We start from the raw sequence: 25,760 nt of genomic DNA on the forward strand, positions 1-25,760 counted from the left end.
CGGCCCACACAACACCAAACGAGACAAGAAATCTGGAATTACATTGGTATTGTTTAACCTTTGCGCAGTTTCGTTCTTGCAGCTGGCGCTTCGTCAGGAATTTTAAACTGTTGAAAAATTTGAACGAATGCCACCGAAAACCTCAATTTGTCCGTATTTCGTTTTGCAGTTGTTCTTGACGGTTTCTTATCATTTGCTTAGTTTTTGTAACATTAGTGTTTAGTTTGACTTTGTTCGACCAGCTGAATGTTTTCATACAGTGCACAAGCCGTTTCTGAGTGCTGCTGTGTTCATGTACTGTCAGAAATTACAGGGCAAACTCAGCCTGCTTGCTTGGATTTTTTTTTTTTTTTTAGCTGGGTGGGGGGTCAGCTTCACTGGGCTCAGGAACTTTATACAGGCCAGAATTAATATTGTGTGGATACAATTAATTATTTTGCCACAAGCAACTGCTGAATTTGAAACAACAAAAAAGTTGTGTAATTTCCGACGGTACTTGAATGCAGCAGCAGCTCCTGCATGCACTTATTATTTTTTATTAAATATAACAATATGTGTAGGAATGACAATCCAGCCCTTCTGTACATGTGGCAACAGGTAGATGATTCAGATGATTATATAAAGAGCTGTTCTGGAAGGCAGAACTCACGTTGTGAATCAGCTGGTGGAAATAGTCAATAGTCAATGCATGGCGTTCACACGGACTGATCAGTTTACCGCTCTGATATATTCAATCATCTTTACACTTATATTTATTCCCCCTTTTAGCAGTTTTCTGTTATAAATCAATATACAACCCCTGGCAAAAATTATGGAATCACCGGCCTCGGAGGATGTTCATTCAGTTGTTTAATTTTGTAGAAAAAAAAGCAGATCACAGATATGACACAAAACTAAAGTCATTTCAAATGGCAACTTTCTGGCTTTAAGAAACACTATAAGAAATCAGGAAAAAAAAATTGTGGCAGTCAGTAACGGTTACTTTTTTAGACCAAGCAGAGGGAAAAAAATATGGAATCACTCAATTCTGAGGAAAAAATTATGGAATCATGAAAAACAAAAGAACGCTCCAACACATCACTAGTATTTTGTTGCACCACCTCTGGCTTTTATAACAGCTTGCAGTCTCTGAGGCATGGACTTAATGAAACAGTACTCTTCATCAATCTGGCTCCAACTTTCTCTGATTGCTGTTGCCAGATCAGCTTTGCAGGTTGGAGCCTTGTCATGGACCATTTTCTTCAACTTCCACCAAAGATTTTCAACTGGATTAAGATCCGGACTATTTGCAGGCCATGACATTGACCCTATGTGTATTTTTGCAAGGAATGTTTTCACAGTTTTTGCTCTATGGCAAGATGCATTATCATCTTGAAAAATGATTTCATCATCCCAAAACATCCTTTCAATTGATGGGATAAGAAAAGTGTCCAAAATATCAACGTAAACTTGTGCATTTATTGATGATGTAATGACAGCCATCTCCCCAGTGCCTTTACCTGACATGCAGCCCCATATCATCAATGACTGTGGAAATGTACATGTTCTCTTCAGGCAGTCATCTTTATAAATCTCATTGGAACGGCACCAAACAAAAGTTCCAGCATCATCACCTTGCCCAATGCAGATTCGAGATTCATCACTGAATATGACTTTCATCCAGTCATTCACAGTCCACGATCGCTTTTCCTTAGCCCATTGTAACCTTGTTTTTTTCTGTTTAGGTGTTAATGATGGCTTTCGTTTATCTTTTCTGTATGTAAATCCCATTTCCTTTAGGCGGTTTCTTACAGTTCGGTCACAGACATTGACTCCAGTTTCCTCCCATTTGTTCCTCATTTGTTTTGTTGTGCATTTTCGATTTTTGAGACATATTGCTTTAAGTTTTCTGTCTTGACGCTTTGATGTCTTCCTTGGTCTACCAGTATGTTTGCCTTTAACAACCTTCCCATATTGTTTGTATTTGGTCCAGAGTTTAGACACAGCTGACTGTGAACAACCAACATCTTTTGCAACATTGCGTGATGATTTACCCTCTTTTAAGAGTTTGATAATCCTCTCCTTTGTTTCAATTGACATCTCTTGTGTTGGAGCCATGATTCATGTCAGTCCACTTGGTGCAACAGCTCTCCAAGGTGTGATCACTCCTTTTTAGATGCAGACTAACGAGCAGATCTGATATGATGCAGGTGTTAGTTTTCGGGATGAAAATTTACAGGGTGATTCCATAATTTATTCCTCAGAATTGAGTGAGTCCATATTTTTTTCCCTCTGCTTGGTGTAAAAAAGTAACTGTTACTAACTGCCACAGTTGTTTTTCTTAATTTCTTATAGTGTTTCTTAAAGCCAGAAAGTTGCCATTTGAAATGACTTTAGCTTTGTGTCATGTCTGTGATCTGCTTTTTTTCTACAAAATTAAACAACTGAATAAACATCCTCTGAGGCCGGTGATTCCATAATTTTTGCCAGGGGTTGTATATGGCTTAGTAACATAATACAGTGATACAGCAGCCACCACGGCACACCAGAGTTGTTGTTGTTTTTTTTTTTTTTAAATTGGAGCAAGACAGAGCGCGCAGCGTGTTGTCAGACAGTGGAGAGGAGATGATCCCTCTTTTGTTCTGGATGAGGAACCAGAGCAGGTGGACTCACCGACGTGCGCACAGATCTCCACAGCTTCTGTGTGCAGTTTCTCCAGGACTCAGGCACTATGAGCTCTGTCCCAACGCAGAGTCCTGAAATGCAGCAATGTAGACACACACTGCTCCAGCAGTGGCTCCAGGTGCGTTTAAAGCGTCAAGATCAACGTTAGCTTTGGTTTGTTCCTCTTTCGTCCCTTTTGCGCTCTTGCTTCGCAGGCTATTCAGTGATAGCTTGTTCATCCACCTTTTCTCAACAAATTGTGACTTTTTACTTTTTCCCTTCATTCAGGAATTTCCGTGTGCCGTGTGACTGGGCCAATACGGCTAAACAAGAAATCCAATTGCTTTCGATTAACCTTCTAAAGATGTATTTTCTGTGCTTACAAATATTGTTCAGGAAAAACAACAGGTTTCACTCAAAACATGCTAAAATAAATACACAAATATATAATCCCACTGAAAAACTGTTGTGTGGGCCGCCCGAAGAGGAGGTACTGCTGGCCAACGCCAGAGGGCACAGTCGCCGACGGGCGTCTCCTATCCTCGAGCTTGCCCACACGACACCAACTTGTGATTGACTGTAGTATAAATTGTATCTGTATTCCGTTGTGCACATTTCACAACATTAAATTGTTACTTTTGCTTTTCCATTGACCGTTCATTTACGCCCCTGTTGTGGGTTCGTGTCATCACACTTTTCACAACAGGATTTCTCGGCCAACGTCATGGATCCCGAGGGGCGTCAACCATCAGGTGAACCACCAATGGAAACACAGGGTGCACAGGGGCCAGCAGGAGGCGTATTAGGTGAGCTGCAGCAAATCTTAACCGCCTTCACTGCTCGGTTGGACTTGGTAACCGAGCAGAATGTTGTACTCAATCGGAGGATGGAGGCTCTCACCGCTCAAGTGGAAGCGCACGCGCAGGGCTCTGCTGCGGCACCTCCTCCTGCTGCCCGAGTGCCAGATACAGACATTCCAGTGGTCGTTCCACGTTCTGTGGCTTGAGTGAGCACATACAGAAAAATTGCCCCAAACGGTTAAACTACAACGCCCGCCCTTAGAGACTGGGCTAAGGGTGGGCCATAACACTCACGAGGGGAGATCCCGCAAATCCACACGAATCCCAGTAACGATCCTGAGTGGGGATCTAACCCTTCACGCCCCAGCACTAGTAGACACGGGGTCGGAGGGGAATCTGCTGGACAGCAGATGGGCCAGGGAGGTGGGGCACCCTCTGGTGGCCTTACCGTCACCTTTGTCGGTACGGGCACTAGATGGCACCCTTCTCCCATTAATCACATACCAGACACAGCCCATGACATTGGTCGTGTCTGGGAATCACAGGGAGGAGATTGTGTTTTTTTGTGACACCTTCTACCTCCCGGGTGATCTTGGGTTTTCCATGGATACTAAAGCACAATCCCCAGATTGATTGGCCGTCTGGGGTAGTGACGCAGTGGATCGAAACCTGCCACCGGGAGTGTCTAGGATCCTCGGTTCCACCCGGTGTAACAGCTAAAGAGGAGGTTCTAGTCCCCCCCAATCTCGCGGCGGTGCCGGCTGAGTACCATGACTTTGCTGACGTCTTCAGCAAGGATCTGGCGCTCACGCTGCCCCCGCACCGTCCGGTCATGCCGTGCGGCCTCACAAACGCCCCCGCGACGTTCCAAGCATTGGTTAATGACGTCTTGCGGGACTTCCTGCATTGGTTCGTCTTCGTATATCTCGACAACATTCTCATCTTCTCCCCGGATCCTGAGACCCATGTCAAGCATGTACGTCAGGTCCTGCAGCGGTTACTGGAGAACTGACTGTTTGTGAAGGGCGAGAAGTGTGAGTTTCACCGCACTTCTTTGTCTTTCCTGGGGTTCATTATCTCCTCCAACTCCGTCGCCCCTGATCCGGCCAAGGTTGCGGCGGTGAGAGATTGGCCCCAACCAACAAGCCGTAGGAAACTGCAACAGTTCCTCGGCTTTGCAAATTTCTACTGGAGGTTCATTAAGGGCTACAGTCAGGTTGTTAGCCCCCTGACAGCCCTGACCTCCACTAAAGTCCCTTTTACCTGGTCGGATCGGTGCGAAGCCGCGTTTAAGGAGTTGAAACGCCGGTTCTCAACTGCACCTGTTCTGGTGCAGCCCGACCCCGATCGCCAGTTTATAGTCGAAGCGGATGCCTCTGACTCAGGGATAGGAGCCGTGCTATCCCAGAGCGGGGAGTCCGATAAGGTTCTCCATCATTGTGCCTACTATTCCCGCAGGTTGACCCCGGCTGAAAGGAACTATGACGTCGGCAATCGAGAACTACTAGCTGTGAAAGAGGCTCTGGAGGAGTGGAGACACCTTCTGGAGGGAGCTACGGTTCCTTTCACCGTTTTCACGGACCATCGGAACCTGGAGTACATCTGGACCGCTAAGCGTCTGAACCCCAGGCAAGCCCGTTGGTCACTGTTCTTCGGTCGGTTTGACTTCCAAATTACGTACCGCCCCGGGACCAAAAACCAACGGTCCAATGCACTGTCCCAGGTGCATGAAGAGGAGGTCAAGCCAGAGCTGTCGGATCCACCGGACACCATAATCCCCGAGTCCACTGTCGTCGCAACCCTCACCTGGGACGTGGAGAAGACCGTCCGGGAGGCCCTGACACGACACCCGGACCCCGGAGATGGACCTAGGAACAGACTATACGTCCCACCAGAAGCCAGGGCTGCAGTCTTGGACTTCTGTCACGGTTCTAAGCTCTCCTGCCACTCAGGGGTGCAAAGAACCGTGGCAGGGTTCCGGCAGCGCTTCTGGTGGGCGTCGATGGAAACCGACGTCTGGGAGTACGTCCAGGCCTGCACCACCTGTGCCAGGGGCAAGGCAGAACATAAGAAGGCCCAAGGACTCCTCCAGCCGCTGCCGGTGCCTCGTCGCCCCTGGTCCCACATAGGCCTGGACTTTGTCACGGGTCTCCCTGCGTCCCAGGGAATGACTACCATCCTGACGATAGTGGACCGGTTCTCCAAGGCGGCCCACTTTGTGGCCCTCCCAGGAGACTGCAGACCTCCTTGTCCACCACGTCGTGCGTCTGCATGGTATCCCCACGAACATAGTCTCGGATCGTGGTCCCCAGTTCTCCTCGCAAGTCTGGAGGAGTTTCTGTAGGGAACTGGGGGCCACCGTGAGCCTCTCGTCCAGGTACCACCCTCAGACTAATGGACAGGCAGAGCGGGTGAACCAAGATCTAGAGCAGACCCTGCGGTGTGTCACCTCCGCACACCTGACGGCCTGGAGTCAACATCTGGCCTGGATCAAGTATGCCCACAACAATCAGATCTCCTCAGCGACCGGCCTCTCCCCCTTCGAGGTGTGTTTGGGGTACCAGCTCCCATTGTTCCCAGCCGTAGAGGGAGAGGTCGAGGTCCCCTCGGTCCAGGCCCACCTCAGAAGGTTCTGTCGGGTGTGGCGCACTGTCCGCTCTGCCCTTCTGAAAGCCCGGACAAGGGCTAACGACCATGCAGACCGCCGGCGTACCCCGGCCCCTGCATACCAGCCCGGGCAGGAGGTATGGCTGTCAACTAAGGACATCCCTCTGCAGGTGGACTCCCAAAAACTGAAGGACAGATGCATCAGACCATTTACGATCACCAAAGTCCTCAGTCCAGCCGCAGTCCAGTGAAGCTGAGGCTGCCAGCTTCACTGCGGATACATCCAGTTTTTCACGTGTCCCCGATAAAACCATGTCACTCCTCCAACCTCTGCACTCCCGGACCAGCGCCGCCTCCTGCCCGAATCATCGATGGAGAGCCTGCGTGGACAGTCCGCAGGCTTCTGTACGTTCGTCGACGGGGCTGGGGATTCCAATATCTGCTGGACTGGGAGGGGTACGGACCCGAGGAATGCTCCTGGGTGAAGCGGAGCTTCATCCTGGACCTGCCCCTCCTGGCCGATTTCTACCAACGACATCCCGACAAGCCTGGTCGGGCGCCAGGAGGCGCCCATTGAGGGGGGGGTCCTGTTATGTGGGCCGCCCGAAGAGGAGGTACTGCTGGCCAACGCCAGAGGGCGCCCTGCCTGAAGGCAGGCTTCAGGCACCAGAGGGCGCAGTCACTCATCTACTCATCATGCCTCACCCATAAAAGCCTGGAGAAGACACCACACCTCTGCTGAGAAATTGTCAAACCGTACAGGTAGACTCTCAGCCGTCTTCATGCATATCAGCTAAGCTTTGTTGTAACGTACCTTTGCATCTGAGCTGGTAGCTGTTGTTCAGTGACTTTGTGAGTTTGCAGCTTTTCCATTTGTAGCCGGGTCGGAGGGAGTTGATTGGAGTTGGCGTGCCCACTCTGCACTCCAGTACTCAACAAGTGGAAATTGGGGTCTGCACGGTAACACTCAGGACTTGTGAAAACAGGAGGTGGAGGTGTTTTCTCCTCCCGAAGAAGGACTCGTTTGCTGACTGTTTACTGGGTGTGTTCACTCACACCCACTATTAACTGTTTCTGTTTCCTGCCAGCAGTACCCGATCTGACAGCTGGAGACGGTGGCCACCTGGGGACTCAGGACTTGGCGGCTCCGGGGTGTTCCAGATCCGTTGGCGGTGGAAATCGTGTGGGTTCCGACTCTTCTCTGGACGGGCGTCTCCTATCCTCGAGCCTGCCCACACGACACCAACTTGTGATTGACTGTAGTATAAACTGTATCTGTATTCCGTTGTGCACATTTCACAACATTAAATTGTTACTTTTGCATTTCCATTGACCGTTCATTTACACCCCCTGTTGTGGGTCAGTGTCATCACACTTTTCACAAAAAAAAACAAACAACAAAACCAAATAAACCAGGGTTCTTGCCAGGATTTTTTTACAGCATAGGGGAAATTTATTGGGGCATAACCGTGCAACGAGTGTACAGTATTGTTATATACTGATTCATAACAGTTAGGGTGCTGATATGCAATTAAGGACCCAATCTGCTATCAGTGCACAGTGTAACACAAGCACCATTCAGTTAAATTCAATTTACTTGTACAGCACCAAAAATAAGCCACTTCAAGCACTATACACAAATAAGATCTCGACCTTACCCACCCTATGAACAAGCACAGCTGCGACAGTGATAAAGAAAAACTCCCTCAGTGTTCAGAGTCAAGGCAGTTTTCACACCCACCCGCCACATTATGAAAAAAATCTAATACAACTGTGCTCATCTGCTTCCCTACAGGTGTGCTGGACTACTGCAGGTGTACTGCTGTAGTGAGGAAGCAAAAAGAAACTATGCCACAGACCAGCACAAATATGTTCTGAAGTATAGCACACAAATGTAATATTTATATGGTAAAACACAGAGATGCACCTTAGATAACAGAGTTCATGACAAACGTACACTCTGCTTGCATACACATCAAAAAGGAGCTGAACACAACCACTAAATTAAATAAATGTCAAAACTAATTGAAAGGTACAAAACAATCACTTACTTAACCGGTCTGTGATGTGTCATCAAGAAAAAAACCCCTCACTCGAGACCGCTTTCTAAATAGCACACCCCAGCTCTTAAAGGAGATAACAGAGAACACTGATGGATTTATATCATATTCCACCCAAAACACGCCCATGATAAATTAAGAAAATAAGTCCAACTCCCTTTGCATCCTGGTAACTATAATGCACTCAGAATACAAACACACACTCTCTAGATAGCAAAATGGAGCGATAAATACCACAAATGCACCACAGATTATGTGCTATAGATTGCCAAACTGTCAATCTGGCTACAGATACACAGCTACTTTTGGTAGGTTGGAATGGAGCCAGATGGTTCCATTCCAACTTACCATGGCAGCAACACATGCTCCCAGATCTGATGCGTAGCTTTAAAAGTTTCAGGGGGTGATTAAAAAACAAACCAAACCAAAAAAAACAAAATGAACTTTCTGTGGCTAACAGGCACTGTACCAGTGTCCAGGACAGGCGGCCAGTTCCTGATGTCCACGGTGGCCATGGCTTCCTTGGAGCGCAGCAGCTTACAGATGACCGTTGTGGTCATAACACAGGCTGAGTGACTGACCTAGAAGGAGAGGTCAGAGGTCACATACACAGCTGCAGCCACTATGAAGTTCAAGTACTTCATCAGCACAGATTCTTATTGCTGAAGTCAGTGTCCTTGAACCCAGGTTTTCTGTCTGAAAGATGGTAAACTTAGAAATAAGAACCATGATGGCCACAATTGTGATTGACATATGTAACAGAATCAACGACAGCAGGCTATCAAGAATTGTAAAAATATTACAGGTAACAGAACAAAATCTGTCTACTGATGACAGTGTTTCTGCAGGAGGGTCTCACCTCAACAATCATCTTGACGGTGGGCAGGGTGGTGGAGATGTTCTGAGGGTGAGGCGGTCGCACTGTGATGGGAACACAGCCGGCGTACAGGCAGCCATAGAAGGCTGCAATCAGGTCAATACCTGCAGCACACACACGTGCACAAGGACGTGAGACACTTCTACTGAGTGCACCAAAGCTCAGCTTCACTGCAAATAACTGCTTCAAGAAGTGAAGCCTGAGCTTCTGTGTGAGATAAAATGAAATAATAATTGTTCTTCTTCTTCTTTTGTTACCTGGTGGGTAGACCAGCGCCACATGATCTCCTTCCTGCAGACCCCCTCTCTCCATCAGCAGGGCCGCCACTCTCTCTGCTCTTTTATGAAGTTGCAGGCAGGTTAGGGAACTGGACACCGCCCCCTACGGGAGGGAAGGGGAGAAATGCAAAAAGAAGCGAGAATGGAACGGGGGATAAAGCAGGAAGAGGAGGTAACAACTCATAGAGATAACAAATAAACCATAGAATTTACTTTTTTTTTTCTATCATTCGTGTTTCAGGGGAAATCTCTCTATAAGTCATCTACAAATAAACACCAGAGTTTGATGTTTCATTTCCAAAACTGTGATACAGTTCAAACAGACCTCAGAAAATATATAACTCCTTTGGAGAAAAAACTAACTGAAGATGGTAGTTAGAATTCTGACTTTTATCTAAATTGGGAACGTCATAAGGTGAGAATGCCACAGAATAATATCAATATTAAAGAAACTGAATAAAGACGTGAAATTAAAAATTGTGAGGCAGATTGAAATCACCACCTACATCTCCGTAAGCCACTTTCTGAGATAACAAACAGTGTAATCACATAAGATATGCCTTGGTTTGTTACAAAATCCTCAAATTTAAAATGCTGCAACTTGTCAAACGTGTTGGTCATGCTGTAAATACCATGAAATGACTCAATGATTTCAGATTGTTTCTAATTCATTAAATCTAAGAAACTAATGACTAATAACTGTCTAATAGTGACCTGAACTCCAGAATATATGATGCTCGTAACACATCTTTTCAAATCCTAAAGACAAATTTTTCACACAAATACAATTTTTTTATTCAAGAGGATTTGAAGTATTGCATTTCATAGTACATTTTGTCCTCTGTGTCTCTGGGTTCACAGGATAATATGCACAACAAAATCTTCCATCTCTTAGTGTTCTCTGCAGCTTTTAGCCAATTAGAAATACAGGTTTTCAGGGAGTAAAACCCAAAGGATTGTTGCTGTACAGTTCACAATGCTGTCTGCAAATTGTTGACAGTGTGTTCTTACCCGAGAGCTGAGCAGCGTGTAGAGAACGTGGTCCGGTGTGGTCTGAGCTCTCCACTGTAAAACCTCTGACAAGAACAGGAACTGCAACACACAGCGTGTAATCACAACATTTGGATTTAATCATGGTGAAGTGTGTTTTTGTTCAGCCTGACGATCTGCTTGTTAGCATGGAAAAATAATAAATACTATTACAGTACTCTGACTGTGCTGAAACACAGTTCATTGTATATGCAGTACTAAAGTATTCACAGCGTTTCAGTTTTCCACATTTTATGTTACAGCCTTATTTCAAATTGGATGAAATTCATTTTTTTTTACAACCCCAATTCCAATGAAGTTGGGACGTTGTGTAAAATGTAAATAAAAACAGAATATGAATGTACTTTTCAGAATTGTTGGTGCCATCACAGATGTGTAAGTTGCCCATGCCATGGGCACTAACACAGCCTCATGCCATTACAGATGCTGGCTTTTGAACTTTGCACTGGTAATAATCTGGATGGTCTTTTTCCTCTTTTTTCGGAGGACACAACGTCCATGATTTCCAAAAACAATTTGAAATGTGGACTCATCAGACCACAGCACACTTTTCCACTTTGCATCTGTCCATTTCAAATGAGCTCGGCCCAGAGAAGGCGGCTGTGTTTCTGGATGTTGTTGATGTATGGCTTTCGCTTTGCATGGTAGACTTTTAACTTGCACTTGTAGATGTAGTGACAAACTGTGTTAAATGACAGTGATTTTCTGAAGTGTTCCTGAGCCCATACGGTAAGATCCTTTACACAATAATGTTGGTTTTTAATACAGTGCCACCTGAGGGATCGACGGTCACGGGCATTCAATGTTGGTTTTCTGCCTTGCCACTTAAAAAAAAGGAAAGTTCTCCAGATTCTCTGAATCTTCTGATTATATAATGGACTGTAGATGATGGAATCCCTAAATTCCTTGCAACTGAATGTTGAGAAATATTGTTCTTAAACTGTTGGACTATTTTTTCATGCAGTTGCTCACAAAGTGGTGATCATCACCCCATCTTTGCTTGTGAATGGCTGAGCCTTTTGGGGATGCTCCTTTTATACCCAATTGTGACACTCACCTGTTTCCAATTAAGTGTTCTTTGAGCATTCATCAACTTTCCCAGCCTTTTGTTGTCCCGTCCCAACTTTTTTGAAACGTGTTGCAGGCATCCATTTCAAAATAAGCAAATATTTGGACAAAAACAACAACGTTTATCAGTTTGAACATTAAATATCTTGTCTTTGTGTGTATTCAATTGAATATAAGTTGAAGAGGATTTGCAAATCATTGTATTCTGTTTTTATTTATGTTACAAAATGTCCCAGCTTCATTGGAATTGGGGTTGTCCTCAAAATTCTACACACAATACCCCATAATGACAATGTGAAAAAATACTTTATGAGACTTTTGCAAATTTATTGAAATAATAATAATAAAAAACTAAGAAATCACATGTACATAGGCTTTCACAGCCTTTGCCATTGAAGGTAAAGGCTGCACCTTAGCCCAAAACTGAGTTTAGGTGCTTCCTGTTTCCACTGATCATCCTTGAGATGTTTCCACAGCTTAATTGGAGTCCAAAAGGGGTAAATTCAGTTGATTGGACATGATATGGAAAGGCACACACCTGTCTACATATGAGGTCCCACAGTTGACAGCGGATGTCAGAGCACAAACCAAGCATGAAGTCAAAGGAATAGTCTGTAGACCTCTGAGACAGGGTTGTCTCGAGGCACAAATCTGGGGAAGGGTAGAAAAGAAATGTTTCTGCTGCTTTGAAGGTCCCAATGAGCACAGTAGCCTCCATCATACATAAATGGGAGAAGTTCAGATCCATCAGGAGACTCATGTACAAATACTTGTGTGGATTTCCTACTAAAACTAAAATCTAAATTTGCATCACCACTCTTAACTTAATAGTGGACTAGAGCAGAGAAGATTTTCTTCCACCAATGCAGATCAAATCTAGGCTTGCATCTCTGATGTGCCTTCTGGCAATTTGTAGCTAAACCTTCAGGTCTTCGTTTTAAGAAAATCCTCCTCTATACCACTTCATCATGGAGCTGTATATCTGGTGATACAAAATGCAAAGCTTGCACTGTGCACAATTTCTCCAATCACATGTATGTACATGTGATTTCTTCATATTTTATTTTTAATAAATTTGCAAAAAAACAAAACAAAAAACTTGTTTCATGTTGTCATTATGGGGTGTTGTGAGTAGAACTTTTAGGGGAAAAAATTATTTTCTCCATTTTGGAATAAGGCTGCAACATGACAAAATGTGGAAAAAGGGAAGCGCTGTGAATATTTTTCAGATGCACGGTAAAACGAAATCAAATATTGTGAGGTTACCACTATGTTACAACAGAAATAGTAGACAATTAAAGTTTTCTAATTGATTTGTTTCATAAGCTTTTTTGTCGTGTAGGTACACCCACTTCTCAGCAGGAGTGGTGTAGCCCTCTCAGCACCCATCCTTCCAACATTCATCTTTCCTTGACATTTCCTAATAAACCATTGACATTCATAGGGGAGAAGCCCCATAAACACTCAGAAAGCACGTCGTTAAATTCCACTATAGCGCTTTGTCCGATGTGATGGTACTACACAGATTAACTGGCTTATTGGTGTGTAAATAAATCTTTACTTTTAGCTATCATTTTAATAATTAACTGGGTGTCAGGCTCACTGTTAGTGGTGCATAAATTTTCTTTGCTTCAGCGCTGAAGACTCTGCTCTTCTATCCAGTGCATTACATTTGATCAATATCAGACTGAGATTTCAATGCAGATCAGAAATGACTTCTCAATAATACAGCAGACTGACTTTGAAGAATAAATTTACGAGCAGTTCACTGATCCAGCAAATCAAATGTTATCTTGATCAGACTGTTGAGCCTGATAGATTTATATAGCTGAGTGGCACCTTTTAAAAGTCAGCAGTGTACAGCTCTGTTTCTCCAAAATGTCAAATTTCCAATCAGCAACAAAGTAAAACAGGGCTTACCTTAATGAAGGCAGAAATTTAACAACAATGTGCAGAGGAGCAGCAAAATACTTCAAGTGTCTGCAGTTATTTATTAGCTCTGGACTTTTGTAGTTTTTTGTTTTTCATATATACCATTACCATATCATTTTTTTTTAATATATACCAAATATATATATATATATATATATATATATTTCCATCTGCATCAGACGCTCAAAGCACAATACACATCAATGCCTCACATTCATCCCGATGTTAGGCTGTTGCCATGCATAGCGTCAACTACACACTGGGACCAACTAGGGGATTAAGAACCTTGCCCAAGGGCTTTTTCCGGTCAGGCTGGTATTTGAACCGAGGATCCTCTTGGTCTCAAGCCCAACACTTAACCACTAGACCATCACCTCCCCCACATTATCAAATAGTGTGACTCTAAATTTTGTTGTATGAACAAAATTGTGTAAGTACGAAATTTAGCAAACGGGTGCAAATAAGCGGTACACACATCAGTAACTATCAGCTGTTGATAAATATAACATAAGCCAACGTGCCTGCACCTGTTGATGGTCATTTACATACACCCTCAATTAACCATATATGGTAACAAGGTATCTGTTTAAAAACTACATGTTGCTTGTATTTGTCACCAGAATAATGATAGAAACAGCAAAAAAACAACAACAACAAAAAAAAAACGTGTTTTGAAACACAATAAGGTGCTTGCGTGTGGGCCTGGCAGTAGGATGACAAAAATAAATGCAGCGAGTGGCCAAACTAAGCAGGTGGTGACGAGTCCACAAGTAGTTTTGAACCCAAACATTTATAACAAATATTCACTTACAGAGAAAACTTTAATAAGCTTCAACAAGCTCACCACAAGAACCAGCATGAAACTTTCCAATCAACAGAATAAGTAGAGGATTATTACCGCTGTCCCACAATCTTTGTGGTCCTGTGATGTCACCGCACCTCTATCTTTATTAACACAAAATCTCTCCTCATGAAATTTGAGAAGCGAAAAAAGGTAGGTCCATTTTTAACATAACATTGCAAGATCGAAACTTTGCTTCATTACTTGAAGTAGGAGGTAGAGATCAAGATGCTTGTTGCTGTGGTTGAAGACAAAAAGCTGCTGTTCATTTCACACAGATGTCTTGCGTACGTCTTGACACTAATGTGGCTGTTTCTAGACATAATTACTCTTTTATCCTTATTAATTTGAGGAAATAATGAACTTATGTAGATGCAGTTGCATGCTGTGACGACAGCAATGCATTCTACTAGCAGTTTCCATGTTTTACCACAAGATGCTATGTGTATGCATGGTCAGAGCTGTGCATATATTTACACACATACACTCTGAGGTATATCTGCAAGCTGATAAATTCCACACTTTGCGAAGAAATGCATGTAGGCATGGGTCACACATAAATCTGTGAATACAAACGGTTGATAAATGAGGGACCACGGGTCTATTTATCACATTATTGCTGTTCTGGTGTGTGTACTACCTGGTCATTATCATCAGTTTGTCCCAAATCTCTCCCACTGGCCTGAGCAATCCTTTTCCCTGATACCAGATTTCCAACCATCACAGAGGCGGGTCCAATCTCTGTAGCACACACAGCCCCAGGACATAAATAAACTCACAAAAATGTAGACAAATAACACACTTCCCGTTTTTCCACCTGGCTGTTTCTGCCGCGGTTTGGGCAGATTGGTGACACACGTGTGAGGGCACATGAGGACATTGCAGGGGTGCAGCCCCCCCTCCAGATACAGCTGTTTGATTTCTGAAAGGTGAATGCCGCCCAGTGGAGTCTTCGGCAGGGTGTTGGCTGGGACCAGGGCCAGACAAAACACGCCAACCCCATGGATGCTGTCTATGGCCTAGAGGAAGGTGAAGACAGAAAAAGCAGAAAAACCCATAGGATTATCTGCTTCCTGAGAATACCTTATCTGCTATTTGCACTTTGTATGAAAATTTTCAATCCTAAAGAACATAACACTCCCTCGGTGTTGTTCATTAATTTAGCTGTGCTTACTCTTTATGAAAAAAATATTGTTCTTCTTTTCTTTTTTTATTGTTCTGTCCACTCATGACCTGCTGTCCTGTTCTGCACATGTAACAACGTCTTGTGCTACAGACTCAATGTGTGATTCAAGCTGACAAGAAGTGTTAGGTTTTAGCCTGTCTTAGCTTCATCATCACTATCCCCATGATCATCTCTGATCGACAGCAGTAGAATGTCTCAGAGATGAGCTACCTGCAGGACACGGCTCATCCACTGGAAGCTGTCCTCTTCTGTGGAGTCAGGCCTCTGCTCAGCCACCACCACGATCCTCTCGTCCCTCAGCACCGTCACTGAGAACACGGCTATCCTGTAAAGAAGGAGGACAGAAAATTCAGGCACAGTCTACCTTCAGTCAACAATTTAAAGATGTGCAACTTGTGATGAGGAATCACAAGCCAAACGGTTTTACTACACATTCATTTTCTATAGCCCAAGAGGTATACACATCCTGATACATGCACACATTGTGCATGAGGACACACCGCATGCACAGATTCTATTTTGTTTTATTTTAGTTGTCTGTACTTGCTGTGAGATAATCATTTTGTGTTGGCTTTAAAAACAAAAGCTCTTTTGTTCAAAGTATCGGCCACTGTTTGTGATGACACAGAGAACTCCAACTCAACATGTGAATCTTTCAGATCTGGAAGATTTAGCATTTGGTGTTTGATCAGAGCTAGAGGAACATCAAAGAGTAAGAAAAGAACGATGACAGATAATCAAATTAATAATGTCATCTCATAATATTCATATGTTAAATTGTGAATACGACAATTTATTTTACAACCACTATGATAATTAAGGTTCCAATTCAAACTCATAGTCCCATACTTGGTGCAGATCTGTTTGTGTGACACCAGATACCCGTCACTGATTGTGCCTTAGTAACTGAACTTGAAGGTGCAAAACAAAACTTTGCAGGAGTTGCACAGGGCAGTCTTTCAGTTGATCACTCGACATGACTGCTCTACAATGACTTTATGTTTAATGTTGAGTAGTCACTGATTACATTGCCTCACTAGAGGTAGAGAGAAGCATTGGACACCACCAGAGATTCAAAAAAGACCTCCCTTCCCCAATTTGGATACAGAGACTAAAGTGCCGGACAATTATGCTGCTGGTGTTGACCAAGAACTGCTTCCTATTTCCTGTGAAAAGAGATGCCTCATGGTATTCAACAACAAGAAGCAAAAACTGTAACATACTAAAAAGCAAAAATGGTGACTGGAAGGACTACAACAGCAAGGAAAAGGCTTAAATCCCACATCACATGGGACTACCTGATAGGATGCAACATTTCACATCACACCACAAATATGTTGAAGCGTGTGCAAAAAGCCATAATGTCTGGTCTGGATAGGAGAAGGTAATGTGACTTTTAATGTGACAAACAACATAGGTGTCACTACTGGCATAGTATGTTACTATGCTTTCTACCCTTTTAAATTAATTTTAATAGTTAACAGAGCGTGCCGCGGCCTCAACTTTATCTAAAGTCTGGGTCTTTTAGTGAAGCTTAGGGTTAGTGGCCGGCGATCAACTTCGTATTTCTTCTGTTTTTCGTGTTGCTTAATGCTGACAAATTATACTGTATTTGTTGTCTTTCTGATGCCTGATTCTGTTTTTTTCTCTCTGTTTGAGGTGTGGCTCCATCCAGAGATGGGGGTGGTATCTGTTCCTGAAACCCTCCAGTCCTGTGCACCAGCAACATTTCCTGTATATTCGTTTTGAGAATTGTTTTGTAAATTGTGTCGGTAGCATGATCCAAGCATAGGGTCACCCCTTTGAGTCTGGTCTGCTTGAGGTTTCTTCCTCAAATCATCAGAGGGAGTTTTTCCTTAACACTGTCGCCTGTGTGTTTGCTCTGGGGGTTGGTAAAGTTAGACCTTTCTTTCTTGTGTGAAGCGCCTTGAAGCAACTTTGTTGTGATTTGGCACTATATCAATCAATCAATCAATCAATTTTTTTTTTATATAGCGCCAAATCACAACAAACAGTTGCCCCAAGGCGCTTTATATTGTAAGGCAAGGCCATACAATAATTATGTAAAACCCCAACGGTCAAAACGACCCCCTGTGAGCAAGCACTTGGCTACAGTGGGAAGGAAAAACTCCCTTTTAACAGGAAGAAACCTCCAGCAGAACCAGGCTCAGGGAGGGGCAGTCTTCTGCTGGGACTGGTTGGGGCTGAGGGAGAGAACCAGGAAAAAGACATGCTGTGGAGGGGAGCAGAGATCGATCACTAATGATTAAATGCAGAGTGGTGCATACAGAGCAAAAAGAGAAAGAAACAGTGCATCATGGGAACCCCCCAGCAGTCTACGTCTATAGCAGCATAACTAAGGGATGGTTCAGGGTCACCTGATCCAGCCCTAACTATAAGCTTTAGCAAAAAGGAAAGTTTTAAGCCTAATCTTAAAAGTAGAGAGGGTGTCTGTCTCCCTGATCTGAATTGGGAGCTGGTTCCACAGGAGAGGAGCCTGAAAGCTGAAGGCTCTGCCTCCCATTCTACTCTTACAAACCCTAGGAACTACAAGTAAGCCTGCAGTCTGAGAGCGAAGCGCTCTATTGGGGTGATATGGTACTACGAGGTCCCTAAGATAAGATGGGACCTGATTATTCAAAACCTTATAAGTAAGAAGAAGAATTTTAAATTCTATTCTAGAATTAACAGGAAGCCAATGAAGAGAGGCCAATATGGGTGAGATATGCTCTCTCCTTCTAGTCCCCGTCAGTACTCTAGTTATATAAATGAAATAAATTGAAATTGAATGTTCTGATGGCCTTTTGCTCTGCACAACCACCAGCACTAACCCCTACCATCCACTGCCAAATCCAACCACAACAACAACAAAGAAAAGTCAAACTGGAAAAGAAGGACATTTCAAGCTACAAAAACTTCAGTATGCTCTGTCATCTTTTGGTTTCTTTTGAAAAAGCAGACCTTAGTACACACAGCAAACTGGATCTTGCATGAGTCATTTTGACCTTGTTATTTGTACTTCTTTCTGTTGAAGGGTTTTGTATGTGTTGTCAGCATTATTCATTAATTTTATGAGGATGCAAATCATTCCTTCACCTTCAATGGTTAGTCGACCTCGACTCAACTTTCATAACACAACTGTTGACTTTAAAAAAATCTGAAGTCATGCAACCGCAGTGTGCAGGTGAAAGGAAGGATGTTACACATCAAACAACCCAACTACAATCACTTGGCTGATTTTACAGCAGCACATCATCAGCCAGTCAACAGCACTTGAGCAGTGGCAGTAATAAAACATGAAGCTATAAACACAGAAACAATAGAAACCACCGCCACACAGGAACAAGACAGTCTGTTCTAAACATTACAGCATGTACTAAAACAGTTCAGCAAAGTTCAAAACCTTCAGCATGTCTGCCAGAAACACTGACATGTTCATGTAAGTTAATCTAACATCAACAAATGTGGAAATGTTTGATTTTCCAGGCCCAATTTTTTTTTTAATGTTGTGAAGATTTTAAGACATGAGAAAAAGCCATGAAGTTGTACAGTTGTTATTCTGATTTAAGATGATTTGAAGGATGGAGACTGCAAACAATTTCTATATTTTTTTATTGCAACATTTTTAAACCAAAGATGTTCAAAGGACGAGTGTTTCACGGTTTCTGCAGGTGGCCTCTTTAAAATAAAAAAAAACAAAACAACCCGTGCTGTCTGACAAAAGATGAATATCCTCTTCATTGGCTGCAGACAAAATTAAACTTCACTCGATTGCTATTACTGCACTCATCCATAATTTGCACCGGTTTGTCAGATTTATAATTATGGGTTCTAGTCATAGATCAACATAACAGCGTTGGACATTTTGGTGGTTTTCACTTGCTGTTCATTTGAAAAAAGCTTTATTGTTTTGATCTGGTCTACATGTATGCAACATTTCAAACATGTCGACATTCAAACATGCAAAGTCAGGCAAACCAAGTAATGCACACTCGCCTGCCCCTGTAGACAAATTTCATGGGCTCCACTGCCAGTGCTGTGGCAACGATGTCATCAGCATTGTGTCTCCGCCCACTGACCATGATCAGGCCGTCCATCTTGCCAGTTATGAAGACCAGGCCGCCGGGGCCAATAAAGCCCAGCAGGCCGGTCCTCACGAAAGCGTACTCACTGATCAGCACCCCGCTGGAACTCACTGGGTAAACCTGGAATTACACAAGCCATTAGAAGTGGTATCCATGGTAACCAACAGCACTAAAGCAGGGTGACAGCGATAAAATGTTGCTGTATTTTTAACTCAGCACTGTTTTCTTATTTTAATGGGGCGACATCCGTATGTGTCTGACGAACTCCAGTAGACACGCCCCCATGTTGTTGATCATTGGTGAGAATGTCTCGTCACTTTCAGACTTCTTAAGCAACTACAAAAAAAAATTGACTTACAGACAAAGAAACATTTATAACATTTCAGATTCATACCAAAACACTATCATATTTTGGTGCGGATCTGGAACGAGTTGTGGGTTACGTGTTCTCTGTCCTCTACTTTTACACAGCAAGAACTGTCATGTGTCTCAATATTTTGGATCAAGGTTTCAAAAACTAATACAGTGACATTGATGAAACCTGTCAAACATATTAGATACCGTGTCCATATAGTGTTTTTTTTTCTGGCAGAAAAAGCACTGAGAAGGCCCCAAGAAATGCTTGATCCAGCGTCTTCTCTCAGGAAAAAGAAACAGGCACTCATGGAACTTTTAGCTGTAGTAAGTAAATGTTGCAGTATTTAAAGTACACCGACTGGTTAAATCATCAACCAGAGTTCTTCCTCACTGACAGACACAGACAAGAAAAAACTCCCTTCAAAGACATGCATGGCCTTGGGGAATGAAGTACTGACGTTCCAATGTGGTGTTAAACTGCAGCAACACATTAGCAACCTTCTGTAACAGAAATGATGCTAAAGCAGATGTTAACAGCTTCTCTACTGTTGCTCGGCGAAGTGCTGAGATACGTGACATTAGCAGGTCACTTACTTCTGCTTGTATGCAAATTATTGTTTGGGTTAATAGGGTTCTAAAAAGGAATAGTTTGCACCATCTGTCATGCTTAGCTATCATGTTACAGGGTAACATATGTCGCATGTCACAGAATTCATTGGATCTCGACCTTGTTTGACCTTTACTTTGGAAACAAAGCATTCAACACACTCAAAACTATTCCATTTATTGATCCTTTTACTTAATTTTTTGCTGAAATTGGAGCATCTTTAACCTTTGACACCTGTACAAACTGAAATTGTCCTTTGTCACCATTTTTGCTGTGTTTACCCCATAACTCCAGAACATTCCATCATAGATAGTCCAAACTATACCTTTTTGGAATTGTTATGATCAGACAAATAATGTGATATTGTTTTAAACATGATTGGAGCATTTTTAAAGTTTGATCTCTGTGTAATTCTTCATTGACCCCTACCTGGCTACAGCTACCACCCTGGGATGGCTATCATACATTTTTGTGTAGGCCATGACACACTGGATTCTAAGTGTCGTTTTTTTTTTCCCTTAAGTGGTACAGATTAGGTCAAAATTCATGACTGGCTCATGGACTACCAGAATTCTGTAAAACATTGGGAAAAAACAGCCAGTAATTTGAATAATCACAATACAAAGATTGTTCAGCCTTAGCAAAGGTAAGATGTCCTTTCAATTAGCAAAGTTTCCTGTATATGTCGAGGACAAACTACAAAAAACTATGTTTACCTAGGCTGAAATAACAAGGCACCCAGTGTATAACCACCAACAGGCTATTTTTCAACTTGACATCATCAAATGACAGGCTTGATATTAGACGTCTGATTCATTTGTTAGCTCCATGAGAGCCAACGTCTACGCAGAAAGCCGTGTTTCAATATCTCATCTACTTTGAGTTATGGTCATTTGTGTATTTTAGACAATGACATATGATTGAACCTGGACCTTACACACTGATATCACCTGTGCAGAGCAATTTAAACCAAGTTTGGTTTAAATTGCTCTTTGGGTTTTGAAGATGTTGCTACAAATAGTAGAGAATAACCTGGTTTGACCTTTGTCCTATGACTTTGAGATGATCCATGTGGTGACAGGACGGTTCACTGAAATTATCCAGCCATTCACTCATCATTCATCCTCAACCGCTTATCCGGAACCGGGTTGCGAGGGCAACAGCTCCAGCAAGGGACCCCAAACCTCTTTTTCCCTGGCCATATTAACCACCTCTGACTGGGGATACCGAGGCGTTCCCAGACCGGTGTGGAAATATAATCTCTCCACCTAGTCCTGGGTCTTCCCCAGGGTCTCTTCCCAGCTGGATGTGCCTGAAACACCTGGGGGGGGGGGGGTCCTTACCAGATCATCCACCACGTTTCACTAATATCACTCTGAGTTTTGAAATTCTTGCCATAAACAGTAGATAATGGCCACTGATTCAACCTTGACCTTCGACCTTGACGTGACCTGTGTTGTGATGGGACAGTCCACTGAGTCTACCAGAAATCACCCTTTGCATTTGAAGCTACAACCACAGTCAGCAGATAATCTCTCTCTCTCTCTCTCTCTCTCTCTCTCTCTCTCTCTCACACACCTCAAATGTGTTCTTGGTCATGCCGGTGAGGCCGTAGTAAGAGGTGCCAGTGGCGATGGAGCAAACACAGAGCTCGCCAATCTCATCCGTCTGACAGAGCTGAGGAACACCTTCTGGTCTCACCATGCACACCAGACCTGGGTGGTCGAGAGTCAGAGAGAAACAAGTTTCATGCTTTTTAAAATGAGATTCCTCCTTTTGCTTTGACCTTTCCCTTTGCAACAAAAATGGTGACATATATTTTTTCTTTCCTGTTATTTTTCCTTTTCCTTTCTATTATGAGAGTAAGTCAGGTATATAAATAATATTTTACAAAATCCCAGTTTCAGCTAAAGCAGGTTGTAGTTATAATTGCTAATGCACTGACCCCAAACCAGAATGCACATGTAACAGGATTAAGAATGTCAGCTGCCAGTAACAGAACAAAATTGAATTATACTGTGTTTTTTGCTTGCGGTATTAATGACCTTCAACAGAGAGCAATCAACTAAAGGGCCTTAAATGATGTACAGATTAACTTCCAGTTCAATGATTTCAGTTTCCTGCAGAGATTTCTGTGGTTTTAAATTTCACTTTCAGGACTGTGCCCCAGTTTGAACTAAAATATCCACTCCTGCTGGCCAGTCGACCTGAGCCGTGCACACCAAGACAAAAGTAGGTGCTGTTTCTGCTGAGAATCTACTGTATGAAGCAAAATGTGACATAGACGACTCAACCCCCCTGCTTTTGACTCCCATCACAGAAGATGTAGTTCCTGTGGTGAACACCAGGTGGAGAAAGACTACAAATAACAGAAAATGGATGTTGAAAACAGGAAAACTCAATGGATTTGAAGTGATGGTGTGTTTTGATCCCCAGAGTTTACATGTTGTTGCATGCAGATTCTGCCTTTTTATTATAACTGCCAAACATTACGTGCAATTTCAATTTACATGTGACTATAAATGGACTGCATTTATATAGCACTTTTCCATCTGCATCAGACGCTCAATGCGCTTTACACATCAATGCCTCACAATCACCCCGATGTGAGGCTGCTGCCATGCAAGATGCCCACTACACACTGGGAGCATCTAGGGGATTAAGGACCTTGCCCAAGGGCCCTTAGCGATTTTGTGGTCACACTGGGATTTGAACTGAGGATCCCCTGGTCTCAAGCCTTAACCAGTAGACCATCACCTCCCCTGTAACATCTTATACATGCAGAATGAAATAACCGCATTGCACTTGCATCTTAAATCTAACATCATTTATACAGAAAAGCTTGAGAAAGGAAAACTAACACAATCAGGGCATCTACCGTGCACGGATTAGCTAATGTTTCCTCCTGTTCAGCAAAATGTGGAGGTGAAATAGCTGTGAAATACTTTTCATACCAAAGTAACTTGCTTTAATAACTACCATTTTTATATTTTAAATGTCGGCATTTGGGCGTGAACTTGCATTTTGCAGTGAAACACTGATTAGGCTTTAATGACTGTTAATCAACAGCCACACTGAGCTCTTACAGGTTTAAAACAGTCTAAAAATGCTTAATTCATGGTGTTTTTAATCCAGATTTGAATATTTAATGGACAGATTTAAAAATGAAATGCTCTTGGATCCAATAACATAATTATTAAAGGGGTCATATTGTCCCAAATCACTTTTATCTATCTTTTACACTTTCATGTTTGATATTTAATGTTCAGCATTTCCAATGTCCCACAGTTTCATGAGTGTTTTTACAGATATTCTCCTCATTTATGCAGAATTTATGGACTGACACAGCTTGTTAGATTTTTTTTTAATCAAGTGACAGCACTAGTTTGGTTAAACAGTACATGTCACAGGTTCTACAGTATTAGTCCTATTGGATGATTTTGATTTTGTTGTTGTTAACTGGATGCTGTATTGAGGGCCCCGTCACACATAGTACGAATAACTACAACTCAGGGTGACTCACGGCGAACCACATGAATATCGAGCCGATGGGCAGGAGTGCATGATTCCGGTGCAATGGTTTGTGCACGCGACGGTGTCTTTCGAGCAGGAACACAGTGCGAGCAGCTGCACCACATCATACTGCTGATGTGGAGAACTATGAAATAAAAACCAGCTGTAAAATTGGTGAATATCAATGGGTTGATATACATAATACATAAACTGGGACGCAATACAGAACCCCGCAGTTAAATAACCCTGGTTAAAAAAAGTCACTTACAGGATTCAAACCCATAAGCTCTGATTACCAGACGGAAACATTACCACTGTGCTACCATCGCTGGCCTGTAATCAGTGCGGAAAAAATGCATGAAATCAACAAAGACATGGATAAGGTGCGCTGTGTGCGGCCGCTGCAACCCAGCACAAAAGCGCAAGATGTTTTATATATTTCCATGTGAGGACAGCAGGCAGAGACATGTGCCTCATGAAGGAATGTCCTAAGTTCATGTCCTTCCAAACACAGAATGTGTTCTCAAGCTGGGACGTCCAGGGGCAGAGATCTTTACAGCCATGGCTGTGAGCAGACACGCACCCCTGTCCGTTCAGCTCCCAGACCAACATTTTCATTTTCGCTACTTGTGATGTAATTGTCTATGTAGGTATTGTCATAATTATTTATATATGGGTGATTCTTTAACTACGGGCACTATTGGCCTTGTAAATGTAATTTCCACCACACCATTGCCTTACAATATAAAGCGCCTTGGGGCAACAGTTTGTTATGATTTGGTGCTATATACATGTGCTCTGATGTTACTGTTTATCTCCATAGAAACTACCCAAACAATCTTTCATACAAACTGTTTAAAGGGATATTACAGTGTTGTGGTGGAAATTACGGCAATAGTGTGGGACAATTATATTTTGCTTAAAAAAATCACAACAGTTGTATGACATTGAATACCCCAATTATGTTTTGATTATTTTACTGATATTTTATAACATTAGAAAAAACGTTTCTTTACCATTCATTTTTATCATTGAAGATCAAAAGTCTGGGTGTGGGACAAGCACAAAACAGCAATATTTGCATATAATGATGCTGAAAAAAGGTGAAAAGTCATCATAGACTACTAGAACAAATTTCTTAACACACTTTCATTGTAAAGATAACTATAAAAGAGTGAAATTTCCCCTTTTTTCTGTTTTTCATACAATATGATCAAAGGACATAATAAGTGCCAGTAGTCTAAGAATCACCCATAACTGTCCTGGCGGTGGTCTCTGTGTTTTTAATGTGTGCACTGAGCTGCCATCCAGCAGTGTGCTGTGATCAGCTGACAGGCCCCTTCCTGTGCTGTGTGCGATCAGACCTCGCTGTCCAGCCCCCATGTGATCAGATCTGTACATACATATAAGCATTTTATGCAAGTGTGCCCCCCCGGCACGCCAGATGTGTTGGGGGGTGCTGGGAGGGGGAGCACAACACACACGCGAGACACATGCACCAAATGTGTGTCGCTTTTTGCAACTCCACAGTCGTGGGGGCACTTAGACAAATTTCACATCCAGCTCGACAGTGATCGTCTGCTGACTGTTTTCGTGATGAGTGCGAATGGCCACACATTTTCTAAGTGCCAAACAAGTGGTGATAGATGTTCGTGTGTGTTAGCTGTAATTTGCCCGACATCTGCCGCGAGAAGGTTCGATGGGCTCTCACTCTGTCTTTCAGCCGCTGGTGTGCATAAATAGTTGAAGCAACAGGTGTATGAGGCGTTGGAGGCAACTACCATTTTACACATTTTGTATACGATTCACTTCGACCAAATTAGCACTATGTGTGAAGGGGCCCTGAGAAAATGCCA

At 43.0% G+C, this 25,760-nt stretch overlaps 1 protein-coding gene across 1 annotated transcript in view; it reads right to left on the reverse strand.

Annotated features, from left to right (window-relative positions):
• The window catches only part of LOC117508122 (disco-interacting protein 2 homolog C-like), a 241,868-nt gene that overhangs the window by 44,267 nt on the left and 171,841 nt on the right, over positions 1-25,760 (reverse strand). The window contains exons 21-28 of the mRNA XM_034167783.1: positions 19,339-19,547; positions 15,553-15,667; positions 14,974-15,175; positions 14,797-14,897; positions 10,277-10,357; positions 9,245-9,368; positions 8,970-9,091; positions 8,580-8,691 (exon numbers count right to left, since the gene is read on the reverse strand). Coding sequence (XP_034023674.1) covers positions 8,580-8,691; positions 8,970-9,091; positions 9,245-9,368; positions 10,277-10,357; positions 14,797-14,897; positions 14,974-15,175; positions 15,553-15,667; positions 19,339-19,547 — 1,066 coding nt within the window. The remainder of the gene's footprint in view (positions 1-8,579; positions 8,692-8,969; positions 9,092-9,244; positions 9,369-10,276; positions 10,358-14,796; positions 14,898-14,973; positions 15,176-15,552; positions 15,668-19,338; positions 19,548-25,760) is intronic.

This window comes from Thalassophryne amazonica, chromosome 1 (genome assembly GCF_902500255.1).
Source record: "Thalassophryne amazonica chromosome 1, fThaAma1.1, whole genome shotgun sequence".
NCBI lineage: Eukaryota > Metazoa > Chordata > Actinopteri > Batrachoidiformes > Batrachoididae > Thalassophryne > Thalassophryne amazonica.